General features: G+C 40.1%; 1 protein-coding gene across 24 annotated transcripts in view; it reads left to right on the top strand.

Moving 5' to 3' along the window:
* Positions 1-18,368, top strand: part of Arpp21 (cAMP regulated phosphoprotein 21) — a 186,376-nt gene that overhangs the window by 46,419 nt on the left and 121,589 nt on the right. For 8 of the 24 annotated variants that reach the window (XM_008848206.2, XM_008848205.3, XM_008848196.3 and 5 more), the window contains exons 1-9: positions 5,704-5,772; positions 5,855-6,032; positions 7,949-8,075; positions 8,793-8,834; positions 9,460-9,549; positions 13,861-14,005; positions 15,310-15,388; positions 16,014-16,073; positions 16,753-16,893. In XM_008848206.2, the coding sequence (XP_008846428.1) occupies positions 5,926-6,032; positions 7,949-8,075; positions 8,793-8,834; positions 9,460-9,549; positions 13,861-14,005; positions 15,310-15,388; positions 16,014-16,073; positions 16,753-16,893 (791 nt within the window). In that variant the 5' untranslated portion in view covers positions 5,704-5,772; positions 5,855-5,925. Of the gene's footprint in view, positions 1-4,294; positions 4,434-5,651; positions 5,773-5,854; positions 6,033-7,911; positions 8,076-8,792; positions 8,835-9,459; positions 9,550-10,027; positions 11,886-13,860; positions 14,006-15,309; positions 15,389-16,013; positions 16,074-16,752; positions 16,894-18,368 lie in introns of those variants that run through there. The other 16 variants (XM_029553601.1, XM_029553598.1, XM_008848209.2 and 13 more) reach the window with 5 other exon arrangements.

Genomic DNA, 18,368 nt, shown 5'->3' with positions numbered 1-18,368 from the left:
AGGGCCCAGAGTGGTGTAAGGGAAATGGGTGGTATGCACAACCACATATGTATGGACTTATACCACACACACACACACACACACACACACACACACACCATATAAATAAATAATGAATAAATAAATAGATAAATAAATAATTGTGTGAGCAATGAGTATGGAAGGGGAAAGTATACAGACAGGTAGACATGAGGGCATTTTAATGGCTGTGGCATACAGGCTTTCAGGATTGTTAGAGATAAAGTAGGAATGTTTGGAAGTTCAAATGTACCCATGAAACTTGGGAGATAAAATCAGGGAGGAAATGACTGCCATCATTGGAGATGTGATGAAGTGTCCGTGTAGTGTTGAGTCACACACTTATAAGGACAGAAGTTGGTGATCCAGTAAAAACTAGTGAGCAACTGTCTTACAATGGTCTGTGAATTAATTGTTTAGATTAGGTAAATATGGTCTAATTGCTATGATGGCTAGGATTAGAGGAGCAAGAGTGATTGAGAAGAGCTCTAAAGCCCAGTCAAACCGTTGTTAACCTAGCTATGCTACTATGTGATTGGCAGACCCTGTCCAAGACCCTGAATTTGATGTCAATTAGATGTACTTTGCAGTCAAACCTCAAAGGTGTTTTGCAGTTTTGTGATTCTCTGCATATTGTAACTCTTTAATTAAAGTTTACACCTGATTGGACATTGATGGACCAACCCATCTATGGATAAAGCACACTTCCACTCTTACTAGAACAGTGTTAGAAATACAAGAGGGTAGGGCCAGGGACATGGCTCAGGTTGTAAAAGCACTTGCTGTCAAGCCTGACAACCTGAGTTCCCTACCCAGAACCCAAGTGATAGAAGGAGAGAATCAACCCTTGAAAGTTATCCTCTTATGTCTAAACATGCGCTGTGGCAACTTTGTGCCTATACACACATTAATTAATTACTTAGGTAATTATCATGGGTTATGGAAGTTGAGGCCATTTGGAAACCTTTGGACTAGTCAATGGTCTCTCAGTCAGACTGAACTTGGCCTTGGTGCTGTCTGTCTTGACTTGTTTTCCAGCATGTCAGCAGGATCATTCACTCTAGTCTTCCTGTCATTGATTCTGGTCAGATAACCCTTCTTACCTGCAAATAAAAATTATTTTAAAAGCCGGGCATCGTGGCCCATGCCTTTAATCCCAGCACTCGGGAGGCAGAGGCAGGCAGATCTCTGTGAGTTCAAGGCCAGCCTGGTCTACATAGCGAGTTCCAGGACAGAAAAAAAAAAAAAAAAAAAAAAAAAAAAGCATTTTAAAAGCTGAATCATGAATCTGACAAAGCTGCCAATCAGCTGTTCCATCCACCAGATCTGTTTCTGGGTTCCTGACAGCCTAACATTTGTACTGCACCAAGACCTAGTAAGATTAGGGAGGAATGAAAACGAATTGTAGAGCTGATTTTTTTCCATGCAAAGTGGTGCTTGTTCCCCTTTGTGAATGACGTTAACCTCAATCCCCATGCACACAGATGCTGACAAAGATTCTGAATCTATTTCACTACTTAACCTCTTTATCATCAGTGTCCACATTGCGTGGATAAACAGCAAACTAACTTTCCCAGAGACAAGACTGAGACAGCGGTTACATGATGTATTGTATACCTGTGTAAGTCAAGTACCAGTCAGAGTGGTTACATCATACAACCGCTCTGTACTTTGTACACGTCTGTTATCAGTATGCCCAAGGAAGCTTTGTAAAGCAGAACACCGTTTCCCCCTTTGCACCCTCACCTTCTGCCTTTGATCTTTTGCAATGTGAACTGATTTGCTTATGTTTTATTCATATCATACTCAGGAAGGAGGAAGACTTGTTTTTGAAAGGAACTTGTGTTCCACGTCATGTTGCTGAATATCTCTGGACATAGCAGAAGCTCAGTAAAGTCTTGTTAGATGGCTGGAGAAGTAAAGTCTTGGTACATGAGCTTAGTCATTTTCTTTGCCAATGGAACACCCTCATTTTTTAAAGACATACATGTTATTACGGGGCTACTCCTTAGTCCACAGCTTTGGCATTCACTTTTCACCGTTTAAATTCTGGCACATCCTGAATTAATGGATTTATTTTTCTATTCCCATTCTTATATGTAAAAATGAAAATGTAAACCTCTACATAGAAGCTACTCTGTGTTTTGAATCAACTTAAGGAATACTCGTATAGGGGCTGTAGAGCTGGCGCAGTGGTTTAGGAACACATGCTGCTCTTGCAGAGGACCTGGGTTGTTGTGCAGCTCACAACTTCTTGCAATTCCTGTTCCAGAGCATTCAGCTCCCTCTTCTCAACTCTGAAAGTAGCACAACCCCACAGACAGACACACTCCTAATTAAAGTTAAGTCTTAAAAAGGAATATTTGTATAAAATGTTTGAATTTCTTCCAATCCTACTCTTAATATTTTCCCCTAGATACAGAGTTCTCCTCGTAAGCTTTTTCTCCAAAATGTTTTTTGATGAGTCTCTCATTTACATGCTAACTTAATAATCTTACAAAATGTTTGCATATTGGTTCACTAAAAAAGAACTTAACTAATGGGTGGAGTTCTTAGTAAGTGGCTCTTATACTTATCAAAGAATAAATCTTCCTTTGACTAATTAAATTTATGAGAATTTCACAAAGATTGTTCTGTCACCTCAGGAACATTCCGGATGTGCTGGAGATACTGACCTACACACAATTCATGTTATAGTTATCCTTGTTTATGAACGGCTTGCATTCCAATTTTTGGAACCCTCTTTAAACTTAACCTCACATGCTAAAATTCCTTTAAATAACTGCTTTGACAATGAATGGCATTTTAGTTTGGCAGTGTTTCTACTTTATCCAGAAATGTGGCAAATCTCTACTGTCCCTTCTGAATGCAAGTAGCTTTCATTTGCTGATATGGGACCATCTGAAAAAGCAAGTGGCAAGGGACAGACCATGAAGTTGTCCAAATGAATATCTCTTGACTGTGCTGTTTTGTCATAAAGCACTGGTGCTGATTTAGCACCAGCTTAGTCATCTCGTTAATTTTTCATGTGTTATGAAGCAAATAACTAAGAAAATGAGCATTGCAGCTTTAAAATAGAATTCGTCTGTAATTTCCCATTTACATCCACCCTTCAGCTGGAATTTAAATCAAATGCTCATCTTTGTTCTGCTATGTACGCGGCAGTGATTAGTATCTGTAACACACAAAACAAGGTACATGCAATTTGTTGGTGACAATAAAAGGCAGAATACAAGGGCTTTGTATTGTGTTCTCTCCAGCTCTTTTCCTCAATCTCGCAACCTTAGTTGCTATTGTTTGTTGATCCTAAGTTGAGCATACGACTTAAGAAAGCATCACAAACGAATGAAATGATCATCTTATTCATTGTTTTCTTTATAAGGCAGCTGATAGCAGTGTGGATCAGTTTTTCATACAGTCATTGCATTAATAGTTTTGCTAAAGAATACTTCCAAACTCAGGATTAAAAATCATACTGCCAGGGCTGAGACGTGGTTCATTAGGTAAAGAAAAGCCCTTACCACCAAGTCTGACATCCTGAGTTGGAAACCAACCGAACCATGAGGGAAGGAGAGATTCAACTCCTGCAGTTGTCCTCTGACCAGACATACATGCACACTCATGCATATAAACACACACACACAAAATCAAACAAATAACTATAAAATAATGATAGTATTTCTACTAAAAACCTTGAGTAGTTTTCCTTCTGTGTCATATATATACACTCTGTCTTATAATAAAGTTTCTTCCCTTTTCTGACTTTAAAAAGTAAAATGTGGTAACCAAATTTATCAATAAAATATCACCAGGAAAAAGTATTGGTTAGACATGGTTTTAGTTCCTTACAAAAATGAGAGCAGTTGGAGCCCGTGAGGCTGAAATGGCAGTGCAGAAGTGGGTTTGGTTTGGCGAGCAGATAGCTGGAGTAGGGCTGGATTTCTGGCACCACTTTCTTAGCAAAGAGAACAATTTTAATCAGTTACAAAAATATTTGCGATCCATATGCTTCTCTCTGCTCACTTCCATATGCCCGTATTCCCTTTTATCTTGGTAGATGATGACTTTATGACTCAGCCATGCAAGAATAATACCTCGCTGACTTTAGAGCTCAGTTCTATTTCAAAACGTGTTCTGGTAATTACGCACACACACAGATCCAGGCTGTTAGCACTTGGGCAGTTACGTGAACATGAGCTTGTTCTGTCTTCTTGGGAAAAACTATATCTTGCATCCTCCTACTGAAGCTGGGATATGTATCTGGGCTTAGATTTGGAAATCCGTTGTCATTTGCCTGCTGGATGAAATGCCTCTGCACAAATGCAAGAGGCAGCAAAGGGCGGCAAAGGTGCAATGACTGATGATTCCTTCATTGGACTTGGAAAAAGGGAAAACAGAATACACAAAAGCATTTGGTAATTTTATCTAACATTAGTGTTTATTTCAGATAATGGACTTGCTAGTTAAACTGATCCTTAATTAAAGATTTCTATGTAATGTTGAGTGTGTTTTAGTAGTCATGGTAAAAGAGGTCAAAATAGAAAATTAAAATGACTGTAGATTAGTGATACGTTCTGTTCGAGATGTATATGTACCTAATCCTAATAGCAGTATGATTTCTAGCAAAAGATGTATATTTTAGAGCCAAGCTATTCATCTGAATAAAGGATGAATAAATCCAGAAATTATTGATGGAATACATGATCGCATGTTCAACAGTTGTTTCTCTCTTGCATAGCAAATGGCTTTGTAACCCAATATGCTATTAACATAGCCACAGTCAAGTCCTGAGAGGAGCCAGCCATGCCCATCTGAGCTAGTGGGGAGGGGATGGCAAGGAGAGAAAGGGGTCTGCAGTATGCGAAGCTGACAGCTGGATACAGCTAGTGTCTTGGCAGAAAGTAACAGGACTGGGGCTGGTGTGCAGTTCTGGAGTTTGTGGATGTGCCCCCTGGAGACTTGGAGTGAATGGAAGAGCTGAGGCTTGCTTTTGGCAAATGCTATCAGGAGCCTGACTGTCTGTTTCTGTTTGTATTCAAGCTGACTGTGCTGCTCCTGCAGGAGTTATGAAAAAAGAAAGAACACGTTAGGCATGGATTGTAAGGGGTTTGGAGTGTGCCAATCTGTTGCTTCCTCCGACAGCAATTCTTTGCTGTCACAGGGAATGCGCAGCTGGTAGAGTTGTCCCGTGGGAAGGGAGGGGTATGGAGAGATCCAACATGCAACAGGAATATTAGAAATTCTTCTTGAACTATCAGTGGAGTAAAAAGTGCCCTCTCAACAGTGCCAGTATGAAACTTTCTATTTTCTTTTTTCTTTTTCTTTTAAACTTTATAGATAACTCCTCATTAAACCAAAACACATACATACACCTCATGAAGATATGGCTCATAAAAGAGTCACAGGCACAGAATTGGAGCATTTCACATCCATCTATCATTTAGTCAAAGGCTTCAGATTAGAAGAAAACAGAGGCAAGTGTTTGGCTCATAGGTGACTTTGATTCTCATTGAGGCAAACACAAACTTGTTTTTTTTTTTTTAAATACAAAGTGCGAGATTTCACTAAAAAAGGTTAAAATTGAAGTGAGTAATCTTTGGTGCATAATTCAGTTGTTAATTTTAGCTCCTTGCGTGGGTGCCGCTCTGACTTGAACAGCCGGCTGTAGCCTTCATTAGAGAAGAAGCGAGCAGCTTGGGACAGGTGGAGCGGGATCACGCTGGGAGTGGGGCTTGCTGGAAGCTGGTCATTAGTGTTAGAAACCCAGTCTTATTTATTTTGTGCTTCACCCGAACACGATTATTGCCATGATGATTTACTGTGAATCTTTTTTCAGGTTGACGACCATGTGTCAAACTGTGTAAGGGAGCCACCGGAAGATGGGCATTCGGAACTGCTAATGGGGACATGGGACGCCAGTTATCTGTGATCACTTTGTGTGGATTCTCCTGGTGCAGAACGACAGAAGCTGCCAGTCATTCACTCAGACCTAAAGCAGGAAGCTTGTGCGGAAGGTAAAGCTTTTGTCTGGCTGCGTCTCAACTGTATTTTATTGCTATTCACGTTACTTGAGTCTGCCTGTGTACACAGACCAGTTCACAGATTGCAACCCTCATGGTCGGGACCTGTCTCAGGGGATTTGTTTCATTTACACTTTGGAAAATTAGAACTCAGTTCCTTCATTCTGTTTTAAATTTGGTCACAATCTGTGTTTTTTTTACTGACGCACTCTGAAAATTGAATTGGGGCAGCAGTTCTCTCTCCCTCTCCTACACCATGGAGAAAGCAAGCTATTCTACAATGGGAAATGGGACTTTTATTTAGTTAGCTACCCAGGCTGAGTGACACTGAGATAAAAGAAATCTGCCCAAAAGTGCTGGATCCTAAAATCTCCCCTAACTGGAAAGCACTGCACACTGTCCACTTACGGTCTCAAACCCCCATCCCCTGTAGGGAAACTTTCGCTCCTACAGTCAGTCCCACAATCCTTTTCCAAACAGGCCTATGTACTTTAAAGATTTGGTTACATGCCATCTGTTCCATCACAGCGGGCTTTAGCATATTTGCAGTCAAATTTGCCGTGGCATAGATTTTTCTCATGCTTCTGATCTCCAGTTGAAAATAAAGTTACTACATTAAGAAATGGTAATGAAACCAGTCTCAAGGAAGTACCTGAACACTGCCAGGTCTAATGACGTGACAGTTGCCATTGGGGATGGAGTGATCACCGGTGGGGAATTAGGTGAGAGAGTAGCTTTCTAAACTGCTATTGCCCCAGGATTCGGTCCTCCTCTTTCCCAACTTCCTTTCTTTCTTTTCTTCCTTCCCTTCCCTTCCCCTCCCTTCCCTTCCTTTCCCTTCCCTTCCCTTCCCTTCCCCTCCCCTACCTTCCCTTCCCCTTCCCTTCCCTTCCCTTCCCCTTTCCTTTCCCTTTTCTACCATTCCCTTCCATTGTCCCCTTCCCTTCCCTTCCTTTCCCTTCCCTTCCCTTCCCCTCCCCCTTTCTCATACTTAGAGCAAATGAGCAGGAAGTAAAAAAGGTAAATGCTAAATTCTTTGTGAGCACATCAGACATGTCAGAGATTTTATGGAAGTAAAGAGGAAAAATAATAGCAGACTTGAAGTCTGAAAAGCCACTTCCTGTCTGCAGCAGTGCTGTGAGTGCGGTGGCAGGGAACAGTGGCAGGACAGTTGCTGGTGCTGCCCACTGGGCTCCATCCTCAGGAGCTTGCAGCTCGCACAGGTGCCTGACAGAAGCCTAGCAGGGGGGTGCTGCTGCTACTGAGGGATGCAGTTGTCACTTTGAAGCTTGGATATGCTGACCCTGGAGGGTTCATTGCCAAAATTAGATCTCATGTTTATCCTGAGAATCATTGTTTTTCCACCTGGGTTTTGTCCCTTATAGAATGAATTGTAGTCTTTGTTGCTAGGGAAGTGTTGCTATGGTTGCAACTTAATATTTTTTTGAATCCTGTCAGAGGTGCTGCTGCCCATCAGTATGACCTCTTGGCTCAGAAGTTGTGGGTTACCTGTTGGGAAGTTGGAGAACTATTTCCATTTTCTTCTTTCAGTCTGTAGTGGGAAGTAGGACCTGGTGGTTGGGTGGGAGCAATGAGTCTTTGTTAAGATTTGTTGATTCATTTTGACAGACGGTGTACTGGCAAGTGTGCAGGCATGTGCACAGGGGCTGTGGCTTGGGTGGTGCACCTGCCTCCTGTGTATGCATTAGCTGCTTGGTTTCATCTTGCTCTGTCCTGCTGTGTGTGTCAAGTTGCTGGGGATGCCAGAGCTGCTTATCTGAATGTGAATGCTCAGGGAGACATGAGAGATCTTCAGCTTATCAGGAAACGTTTCCCTGCACTGACTTTATTTTCTGATACTGTAACCTTCTAGGACCTAAAACCTTGTTGTTTTAATTTTCATCTGGAAGAATGTCTGAGCAAGGAGAACTGAACCCGGCCATAGTGGAGGAAGGTCGGACTGAGCCGGAGTCTGCCCCAGAGAATGGCATACTCAAATCGGAAAGCCTGGATGAGGAGGAGAAGCTGGAACTGCAGGTGAGTAGGGGTGACCCTCATCCTCATCCTTCCTTTATTTCTAGAAGGTTTTGAAAATTGTTTTAGGAATTTGAAACTAGGAAATCTATATAGCAATCCTCTTCTGATTGTTTTTCCTGAATGAATGAAGTCATAAAATGTCTTTTGTGATTTTAAAAAAAAATCAAAGGAATACATTTAATTGCCGAGTTTGCATGTGGCAGTCCAGTGCCCTTGCTCGACCATCTCAAGCTGTAATACTTTGCAAAGGCGGCTTTAGACTCTCAGAGTCTTAACATGAATCCACTATTCCAAGAAAAGTCTCAGAGCTAAGAATTGTCAAAGCCATGCATAGGCATGTGGAGATTCAGATCTTCTTATCAGAGGAATCTAAGCTCAAGAACCCACAGCTAAAGAGTCAGGACACAAAAGGAGGCTAAAGGGGGGTGAGTACTGGGAGCCACTGAGGAACCAGGAAAGAGGCATGGTCAGATGCATTATGATCTATAAGGGGAAAGCGTTGGTCCACGCAGGACAAACTGGACTCGCAAATCCACTTCATCAATTTGAATTGATTCCCAAACATGAGCACTTTCTATGGACCAACCCACAAAGGAAACATTTGGAACCTAGGCTGTTATCAGTGAAATCGAAGGTTTTTTCCCTTTTCCTCTCTTCTCGTTTTAGGTTTTTTTTTTTTTTTTTTTTTTTTTTTTTTATCTTTTTTGTACCATACAGCGGCGGCTGGCAGCTCAGAACCAAGAGAGAAGAAAATCCAAGGTAGGGAATCTTCAAATTCCCCAGAGAGCAAGCACCATCAAAGCCTATTCCCCATCAGAGCAGAGGGATGTGCCAGCAGCTCAGGGGCTGTGGTGGGTGCTGGCTGGCCTTCTACCCGTGCTTCTCCATTGGAGCACTCAGAGTCTGACCACCTGGAAATGTTCACATTTTGGTCTGCTGCACTGGGAAGTTTAGCTGTGTTTTCGAAAACCAACATCTGCTAGATTTTTATTGTTGATAAGATTGGCTCAATGTCCTCAATGACTTTGACCTGGAAAGAGCTGGGCAATCAATGCTTTTCAGTACTTAGATCATCTTTTTAGTCAAATCTCCTCAAACTTAGTTTTAATGGAAATTCATTTTTTCAAGTATTTTTTCCTCCTAATATTTTCACAAAATGGCAGCAGTTCATCCATCACTCCGATAGGCCCAAATGGCTGGAACTGTTATATAAGTTGATCCTTTCCTCTTTGACACAGGCTCTGACACTATCTCTGCTCTTGGTACACAGAACCCTTCAGTACAATGGGTCTTGGAACAAAAAAAATCAACGGGATTTTGTGTACGCATGGCGGTCTGAGAAAGTTTTCTATTTCTGTTCTTTATCTTCCTTCTCAATCTCCAGTCAGGAGCAGGAAAAGGGAAACTGACCCGCAGTCTTGCTGTCTGTGAAGAGTCCTCTTCCAGACCAGGAGGAGAAAATCTTCAGGATCAGGTATTACCCCTGGAATTAGTAGGAATCTCATGAGCTGGATCTCTGTGTGCATGACCCATTCTTAATATGATATAAAACCATGAAAATAGTAATTGGAGAGCAAGAGCAAGAGCAAGAGCGAGAGTGAACGAGCGAGAGAGAGAGAAAGAGAGAGAGTGAGAGAGAGAGAGAGAGAGAGAGAGAAACAAGATTTGAGCCTGGGGAGGAAGAAGCAGGCTGATACCCGGAACTCACTGGCCAGTCAGGCTAAAGTCTAATCTAAAAAGGTAGATGACGCCAGAAGAAAAACACCTGAGGTTGACTTCTGAATTCACACACACTTGCACAAATGTGCACATACACCCACACATACCCCTCCACAAATATGTACATATACCTGCACACACACACACACACACACACACAACACACAGGCACACACACTCACAGTCACTAGTTGAAAAGTAAATCACAGGATATTACGTTTGTTTTTTTCCAGACTCTCTGAAAACTGCAAATGGAAAGGAATTCAAAAGAACTTAGATTAACCTTAAATTTTAAAAAAAGTAAGCACCGTAGTGCTGGATTTCCACAAAGGCTCTTTCTTGATAAGGCTGAACCAAATATAGCCCTAAACATCCTGTCTCCTTCCTTGCTGGGGACGGTTACCTCTCAGCTCCCCAAATGCACCTGCCTATAAGAAACACCACTGTTGGCTCCTATGAGAGTTAAGGATTTAGTGTCTGAGGTGCCCTGAATTTTGAGGAAATATCCTTATGGCCTTTGGGGAAGATTTTTTTGAATACTGCAAAAATTGTTCAGAAATGAATGAGAGCTGATGGTAAATTTAACGTTAATGAGTTGCTGCATCTCTTCACCTTTATTTTTGCTCCTTACAGCAAGATGATTAGGTTCCAAATTTATTTTTTTAATTCCAAGAAAGCTCTCCAGTGACAAAATGGAATCTCTCACATCCTATTTACTTTTGTTTGCCTTTTAACCATCATACTGACTTCTGGAAAAATAGTCTTGCTGCTGAAATTTTGTATATTTTATCAGAGGCTGAGAGCAGTCAAGACAAAAGTAAAATGATTTGTCTGAGCCCAAGGGAGGGAAAATTGATTACAAAATCATTATTTTTGTTTGGATTTGTTATTGCTTTTCTCTTTCTGTTTTTTAAACTTTAATTGAAATCCTCTAAATTGTCTCACCAACATCAAGAGCATCAAGACCACTTTCTTTAACAGGGACCAAAAAAAAAATTCCTTATAGATTTTTTGTCTTAAGAGTATTTTCTTTTCTAGTCTCATTTTCTTACCATAACACTCATGTCAAGAGGCATGGGCAGGCTGTCATTCAGTAACTGTTACTGTGTTTCATATACAGCCTTTTTTTTTTTTGACTTGGGCTCTGAGAAATGTGTTGCTTTTCTTTAGCATTTTACTTGTGCTTCTATTTTTAATGGAGATGGAAAAGCGGGGCATGACGTGACTATCGCAGCTTGTATTATTCAATGTTGATTGATGGCTTGTAATGTACGGCACATGATCTATGTGAAGCTCTACAGAATGACAGACTCTGGGAGAACTAATGGCCCAGTTTTCCCTCACTGCTAAAGCCAGGCAGAGGAGGCCAGCCACCGCAGACTTCATCTCCTCTTTAGCTCACTTGACAGGGTACAGGGAGAGTTTCTGCAAGGGTCATCTCTAACGTAGCATCCATTCCAGATGCAGATCTAGTAGTTCTTTCACAGTTCTTGCACAAGGTGCTTTGTTCCTGCTGCTCTGAACTCAGACAACAGGACTAGTTTTGGAGGACAGAATCAGAGCCCACAAGCTTCTCTTTGGCTAGCCAAGGAGTGATGGGAACAGGGGATGTTAGGAAGCAACCAGACACACATGTAAGCAAGTGGCCATGCTCCGTTTTTTTCTTTTTTTTAAGAGAATAGGGAACCAGATCTTTGAGCTTATATGCAGTGCTTTCACTAGATACCGCCGGACACTTACAAAATGTGTGGACTGAATTCCAGAGAACAGTGACAGAAGTATACAGTACATGGAATGTATCGCTTCCCCAATGTTTGTATATTCACAGTATTTGGAAAACTGCCTTCATTTTCCTGTGTGGGGAAAACTCTTGCTACCTGTATTACTTGATTCAGACCCGCACCTGATGGCTCAGTCTGTCTTTGAGTTAAAGGAAGTTTGCTTTTCTATTGTTATACTATTTATTGACCAGTGTATTACTGCAACTTGAATCATTCTTTTACTGTTGTTGGATATAATCTTATCCTGTACCAATGTATTTATTAACACTTGTATTTTATTATTGAGCATATCAATAAAAATATTAAAAAATTACAGATTGTTTTTTACCAACTCTAAAGCACTTTTGTGTGTTCTTTCTACACCATACTGTATACTTATGTGTAGAAAATACGTTATTTTTTTCTGAGTATTGCATTTGTCAACGCACAGCATGAGTTTGCACATTTTTGTGTATTGGATGTCTTTAGGCTCTGTTCTTCAGCATATAATATATGTCAAAACCTGCTTGATTTTAGATTCTACCTTAGAGAGGCTGTATAGTTCAAACAGTTTTGAAGAAGCTCTCATGACCCACATGCCCACAGCTTCTCTCCAAATCAGTTGGTGGACTGATTCTTCCTCACCCCAGCCTCAGACACATCTTCTAAGCCATAAATATCTCAGGAATTTCCTGAGGAAGTAGAAGGAAATCAAAACCCCAGATCCTTCCTGAACCCTCACTGATTACAACAGTTCTGTCCCAAATCATGTGATGGAAGTCAACAGTCGATTCACGCTCTGTTTTATGTATATGTCTATCCCCAGGATAACCTCCTGGAAGTCAGAAAACCAGCTTAGTTAAAGATTTATAACAAGAGTATGTTTTACCTTCTGTATCATGTTTTGTCTCCTGTAACACGGAGTTTTTTCTCAAGCATGATGACTTCATTCCAGTCATCGTTTATGATGGAGTACCTCCCAAAGCACACAGTTGGCTTAAGGAGTGCTGCTTTACATTTGGTAGATTAGCCAGACTGCTCAGAGCCATTATGAACCCCAACTTGGGCACAGTTAAGATCCAGTATCCCATGTCACAGGCCAAGTGATCTCCAGCAAAGCTTTCTGTAAGAGACACCATTCCTCACTGGACTCTTTCCCCACCCCATCATAGTACTTTGCTATTGAGTAATCTCAGAAAAGCAAGCTAGCTTCACATGGGCCGATTCCCCGCAGCTGTAATCAACATAGGTTTTTCAAAAACAAAAGACCAAACGCCGAGCAAAACATGATTCAATTCTTTCTTCTTCAAAGCGGTAAATGCACAATCAAAGTAAAGGTTACTTATATGTGAATCAATACAAACTGATCTGCTTCAAGCACACAAAAACAAATAAATAGAAAAGTAGTTCCAAGTCTGATATTGCAGTTTTATACCAAGCAGTGGTTCAGGAGAATCTGTTTGGGAAAGAATTAACTCACACTGAATATACATATATATATACACACATATATATGTATATAGTATATATTAGACCATATATGTATATATTAAACATATACATATATATGAGCAAACTGACACACATACATATATATATATATTTATCTAATATATATATTAGACCAAAAAAATGTAACCATACTTACTACATTTTCTAAAATGCAATACTTTTTATACCTTCATATTATGATGATCCCTTAATGGCATTTTAAGCAATCCTGATGACCCAGACCTAGGATTCCAACCACTACAGGGCTTGTTTTATTGTGGTATAGCTATCATTTTTAACACGGCTGTAGTAAATTAGCTTTTGGGCACTTTTTTTTTCCTCTCTGTTCTATCTGTAACTGTGATTCTTATAACCTGTTTGACGGTGTGCATGCCAGTTTCTCCTTATAAGGAAGTATAGGAAGGAACTAAATATGGCTGTTTTACACATCACGGTGCTTCCAATGCAAGCTTGCTGATAAAAGAATTTTTTTTAAAGTAAACCTGTAGAGAAAATAAGAGTTGTGATCTACAGGAGTTTAGCTTATAAACGTTAATATTCATGAGGCAAAGTTTTAGGACAAGATTTTTCTCCTGACCTCCCATTGACTTCTGAAGTTCAGTTCATCTTAAATGGCAATTATTCTTTTTCTGACAGGCTTAATTTTTCTTTTCTTTTTTTTTTTTAACCATTTAAGAAAACAGAAATCCATACCTGGCTTTCATTTTTCTACACTTAATAACCTCTATGCAAAATGGAATCCAGATAGAGGTGATTAAATCTGGCCTTAAATTATTATATTTTTTCCTCAACAGGAATCAATTCATTTACAGCTTTCCAGTTTTCCAAGCCTTCAAGAGGAGGATAAATCTAGAAAGGATGACTGTGAGAGAGAAAAAGAAAAGGATAAAAACAAAGATAAACCCTCTGAGAGACCCAAGATCAGAATGTTACCAAAAGGTGAATGTGAAAACCTTTGCTTATTTTACTTAATTTGGTCATGTGCATAACCAGAAGATGAAGTAAATTACACAGAGGTGTTCACAGCCCAGGACACTCTGGCTCATTTTCTATGTGGTCATGTTTGTGTGTAAAAGAGGCGACCTTGACTTTCCTTTTGTTCGTGCCGGTTATTTGTATAGCTAGAGAGGTTATTTTTAGAATCACGTATTTCTTTGGATTCGCATTTGAATCTCCTGTTCTTGGTGACAAGCTGACACAAAAGAGGAAATTCAAATCTCTTCTTGCATTCAGGTTCATTGACAACTGACTTGGATTGGTGAACAATAGTGATACCCACTTTTCTATTTTCCCTCCCATGCTTATCTTAGAAGACAGACAGCAACAACCTTAGCAACTTTCCCTTAGTAAGTCAAGCAAGGGTGTGCAGGTTGGCAGGTTCTCGGACAGACTTCAGGCTCCCAAAGCTATGACATACTGTTTCATTAGAAAAATATACACGCTCCTTGAAAGTAGCCATCTTCTCTAAAAACCACAGTCCTGTGGTTTAGAACTTTTACACAAAGCAGTGTTAAGGCAAGCTGTGAGGAAGAGAGTCATACGGAAGACTTGCTTTCTATCCAAGAGAGCACAAGGCATCTATCTGATCAGGCTAGGAATGACAGATGACAACCACCTTCAGTGTTCTGCTGGACAAACATATTCCTGATGAGCATCATTACCTCTTGGCTCAATGAAAAATCTAAAGATTAAGGTAAGCAGGAGAAAAAAAGAAATACAGATTTCTAAGCCAGTTACAGAAATCTAGATTTATCCATCATCAAGAGAATTGAAAAGGCTTAGAAATATTTATCACCCTTCATATTTTGTACTGATTAATATTTAGATAGTTTCATAATAGAACTTTCTTTTTTTTAACCTTCTTTCTTTTAAGAGGAAAGGGTTGTCATAAGATCTCAAGCTCTTGAGGTCTCTGTGGGTTGGGCCTGCCTGTCATAGGAGGCAGTGCCCTGCTGACTTACAGTGCAGAGAGAACACGTGATGTTTGACACCCCCTACCATCAACACCACCTCTCTGCACATTTCTCCTTCTCTGACACTGGGGTCTTCCCACAGTCAGAATCACTCCAACCCTCAAATCTCCTTTCCATTCTGATATTATTCAGCTAGGTGGCAGGGACCTTGACACCCAGATCTCCCTCTTAAATTTACCTAGGAAGAGAACTGAAAGGGCTGGAAATTCTTTCCCACCTTGTTTGTGCCTGTCAGTCCTGAGAATTCATCCCCTCCCCTGTTCGTTTCAGATTGCAGCCAAGAATATACGGACTCTACAGGCATAGACTTGCACGAGTTTCTGATTAACACTCTAAAGAACAATTCCAGGTAAATTGTTAAATTACCCTTTTATTTTGAAAAGATTGGACTATTACAAAGTGATTTATCAAAACACTTCTAAGACATCAAGTATAAAATACAGATACCATCTCTGAAGTCTCTCCCGTACTTTTTCCTTTATATTAATGGTTTGCATGATCCTGTTGATGGATAAACCTAATATTTGCATAAACACTGCATACATTATAGTTTTACCAGCTTTACTTTCCTAGACCCCCAGAATGATTGATTCAGGAGGAAAGAAATAGAGAATAAAAATGGTCAATATTAAATAAATCAGTTATGCCCCAATACAGTTACATACCCATCTACAATCAGTATTTGAGCTTTACTCCATTTCCATTTTCTTTTGATTTAAAATACTTACTGGTTGCATTTTAGGATTCAAAAATTTGAATGTCATAGTTAGTATTAACAAATGAGATTTTTGAAGTGTAATCTTGAGTTCAAAGGCTTGGTATATTAACAAATAGTCGGCATATTCTAAAGATGAATTAACCACAGGTGTGTAACCACACCAACTAGATATTCTTTTCCTTACATTTGACAAACTGTATATGCACTTTAGAAGTGGAAAAGACATGAAACTTTCGTCTGAACATTTGTTTTGCAGGGACAGGATTATACTCCTGAAAATGGAGCAGGAAATGATCGATTTCATTGGTGACAACAAGTATGTTTCACAGCAATGCTCACTCATTTTATGATGTGTCTTAGTTCATATTTGGGTTAAATTACTCATTTCAGAAAGAGTTGGGGACCATTTGCTATGGGTCTTGATTTGTTAAATGGAGAGGTCAATGGATTTTGTGCTAGTCCTGCACTGATGAGAACTGTTGCTTGGACCATGTGTGTTCCTGCTTGTTAAATTCCTGACAGAAAGGCCATAAACAGGGGTCCACTGATTAGCTGAAACACGAAGCAACCCTTTTCATTTTTATTATGGATTTGTAATGGGCTCCAGCTGGCTGCAGTCAGTTATGCCTGGAAATAATTGTGCTGCTTTCAGTGTAAACTGGGTAATGACATATCTCCAGATAGACATCTGCAATCTCCTGTTATGTCATGTAGTTCGTCCTCTGCCTGACTGTGTTGATAAGGTATCATGAACCAAACCAGAGTACTTTCCAGCAGACAAACATGCAACTACAAAACAGTGATACCTAGTGTGGCTTGATCAATAAATCTCTGATGAGTGGAAATTTGCCTGTGAGGGCATTAAATGATGTTGGAAAAATGAAAGAGATGAAAGATTTGGGGGAGAATGGAAGCAGCTCTGTGTATCCCTGTGAAATGTACTACAAACAGTAAATGAAGGTGTTGATTCCATTTTTCTTCTGATTCTGTTCCAGTAATCACTATAAAAAGTTCCCCCAGATGTCATCCTATCAGAGGATGCTTGTCCACCGTGTGGCAGCCTACTTCGGTTTGGATCACAATGTAGATCAAACTGGAAAATCTGTCATCATCAACAAGACTAGCAACACCAGAATGTAAGTTCCCTGGTGGTATTCACTTAGTGTTTGCTTTTTCTGTCAGGAACTCATTAATATGAGTACAATATAAAATTCAAAGTGTGTGACATTTCAAGTGTGCAGCATTGTTCTCTTTTTGTCTTATTATCAGTAGGTTGGCATTTATGTGTAGAAGATTACCTGAGAACCAGGGTTGGACGTGTAGCACAGAAATAGAGGACGAGGCTGGCATGCCCAAAGGTTAGATGCCCAGCACTAGAAATAAATAATTCAGTAAATTCCTAAGTAAGTGAGTAAATAAAGCATTTCTAAAAATCCAGGCATGATAGTAGATGCCTGTGATCCCAGTATTCTGGAGAAGGAGGCAGGAGGATCATGAGTGAAAGGATAGCTTTAACTATATGGTAAGACTGTCAAAGGGAAAGGAAATAAAGGAAAAGGGAAAAAGGATTTATGAAATCATGGCATATAGAGGATAAGTGTCCTTCTGTCCTCTTCTCTTGACACGGAGATAGATGTTTTGTGGACTTACGGAGTACTGAAAAGCTCTGAACCAGAGACAGAAACCTTTCTTCTCACATTTAGTTGTGCTAACTGACCCGGTGACCCAGTCTGAGTCATTTGCTCTTTGCTATCTCACTTTCTCCACCTGTAAAATAAGAATTTTAAGCTTTACATTATCAAAGTTTTAGCTCTAAGAAGATATTTTGTTTTTTTCAAAATAACCACTCTCTTTCATCTTAATATTCTTCCCCTTTCTATTTGGTCATCAAAAACTGTGTTGGTTTGCTTTGAAACTGGGAATTGTCCCCCTTGAACCCATGTAATATCTGAATTCAGTATAAGCCTCTTTAACAGACATCATGGCAACCTCAGACACTATCAACTATCATCTTAATTTATAATTTCCATTCTATGACAGAGTTTGTTGAATCACATTGTCTCTGGCCTACATGTTACACAGAGCCCATCTGTGTTGAGCAGAGTTGTCATTTTTAAAATACTCTTAATTTTCTGCTCAGCAGAGGTTGGGACAAGTGGGGTGCACAGAGTTTTCTGTCTCCACAAGGATCAACCTTAGCTCAGCCAAAGCAGAGGGCCAGTTAGGGGGAGGATCAGAGACCAGAGGTCTGGGGCCAAGGGTACCTTGTTGTCTTGGGGACATGGAGTGCTTTGCTCTCTGGGTTTCAGATTGCTTATATATCTGCAGAACAGTTTGAAGTGGATAATGTTTAAGGACTCTTGAAGCTTTAGAATTATTCGGTCCTGCAGTTGAATTCTACTGTGCTGGCAAAACACAGCTCAAAATTTACCAGCTTTCCACTTTATCTGAGTGTTGACTCGTGCACCTCCTGTTCTGAGAGTTGTGGAAATTAAAGGTCGTCTTTAATCTTCCACATCTTTACCTTCCATCAAACATGCTTTGCTGTTTTTTTGGGGGGGGGGGGATTTGTTTTTTTTGTGGGGGTATGTGGGGGGGTTTTTGGGGGTAT

This window comes from Nannospalax galili, unplaced genomic scaffold (genome assembly GCF_000622305.1).
Source record: "Nannospalax galili isolate Female #2095 unplaced genomic scaffold, S.galili_v1.0 scaffold603, whole genome shotgun sequence".
NCBI classification, from domain to species: domain Eukaryota; kingdom Metazoa; phylum Chordata; class Mammalia; order Rodentia; family Spalacidae; genus Nannospalax; species Nannospalax galili.
Note: the sequence above shows the minus strand (reverse complement) of the source record. Positions and strands in the feature narration are given on the sequence as shown.